Source organism: Octodon degus, unplaced genomic scaffold, assembly GCF_000260255.1.
Source record: "Octodon degus isolate 3935 unplaced genomic scaffold, OctDeg1.0 scaffold00019, whole genome shotgun sequence".
Taxonomy (NCBI): domain Eukaryota; kingdom Metazoa; phylum Chordata; class Mammalia; order Rodentia; family Octodontidae; genus Octodon; species Octodon degus.
Window position 1 is genome coordinate 21,796,862 of NW_004524595.1, and position 1,193 is coordinate 21,798,054.

At 38.4% G+C, this 1,193-nt stretch overlaps 1 protein-coding gene across 9 annotated transcripts in view; it reads left to right on the forward strand.

The window, feature by feature from the left end:
* LOC101586595 (exocyst complex component 1) overlaps positions 1–960 on the forward strand; it is a 49,605-nt gene extending 48,645 nt beyond the window's left edge. For 5 of the 9 annotated variants that reach the window (XM_023710929.1, XM_023710930.1, XM_023710932.1 and 2 more), the window contains one exon: positions 287–960. In XM_023710929.1, the coding sequence (XP_023566697.1) occupies positions 287–439 (153 nt within the window). In that variant the 3' untranslated portion in view covers positions 440–960. The remainder of the gene's footprint in view (positions 1–286) is intronic. The other 4 variants (XM_023710927.1, XM_023710926.1, XM_023710928.1 and 1 more) reach the window with 1 other exon arrangement.
* Positions 961–1,193: the final 233 nt, after the last annotated feature.

The following is a 1,193-nucleotide window of genomic DNA, read 5'->3' on the forward strand; positions in this document are numbered from 1 at the left end:
ATCTATATGTTCTCATTTAACCCTCACAAGAAACTTATGAAGAAAGTATTATTACTACTACCCTGCTTTACACCTGAAGCACTTGAGTCTCAGAGTAATGATGTGATAGACCTGAAGTCACAAGTCTTGTAAGTAGGACTTAAGATTCTGGGTTCAGAATACATGTTCTTGGTTACGGTACTAGGCAGAGTTCTTAGACTGTATGTCTTGGCATTATTTCTCCATACTTGATTATGAGTTCTTTCCATTTGTAGCTTACTGGCTTCTATTTTCTTTTTAATGATAGGTGGTTTGGCACCTCATGCAAGATGAATTTATACGCCAGTACAAGCACTTCGAAGGCTTGATAGCGCGATGTTACCCTGGATCTGGTATTACAATGGAATTTACTATTCAAGATATTCTGGATTATTGCTCCAGCATTGCACAGTCCCACTGAAGCTTCTGCAAGACAAAAAAAGATAGATAAAGCACTCTTGGGATACCAGACACTGTATTTAAAAATCAAGCAAGTGCTTGGAGAACCTAGACTTTCACTTTTTTGTAACATTAAATGTCAGATGAATGAATAGTACCGTACTATAAGTACTTAAGTGCACAAATACCAACCTATGTGGCCATTTTATTTGCTCAGTAGGTTGTATACTAACATCATTTATCTCGTCATAAAATGCCATTAGCATTTTTAAGTGACTGAACAGGAAATTGTCATTTGTTGGCTAGCTTCTTGTGTTTGCGAGTGCTTGTCCTACATGTGTGATACCTTGGGAATTCTTCAGCATTCACTGCATCTCTGTTCCATACAAATCATGGAACTACTAAGGTATTGTACATAAATCTTTCCTACTAACAAACATAAATTGATAAAGGAGCTCATGAGCTAATCAGTTGTAAACTTAGATTTTTGAGGATTATGTGACTCTAATAATAAATCTGAAATAAATTTTTTTTAAACATTGACATTTAATAGCATTCTTACTTTGGCTGGCAAGATAGTTCAGTGAACTAAGTGCCTGATTAGGCAAGCACAAGGACTGGGGTTCCATCCCTGGCACCACATGCCATGCCAGCCTGCCCCTAAGTACACTGAGCTGGCCACCAAGATCAGAGTGGTAGCCCATACCTGTAAACCCAGTGCTGGGGAAGCTGAAAACAGGAGGATCATTATGAGTCCGAACTGCATAATGGGACCA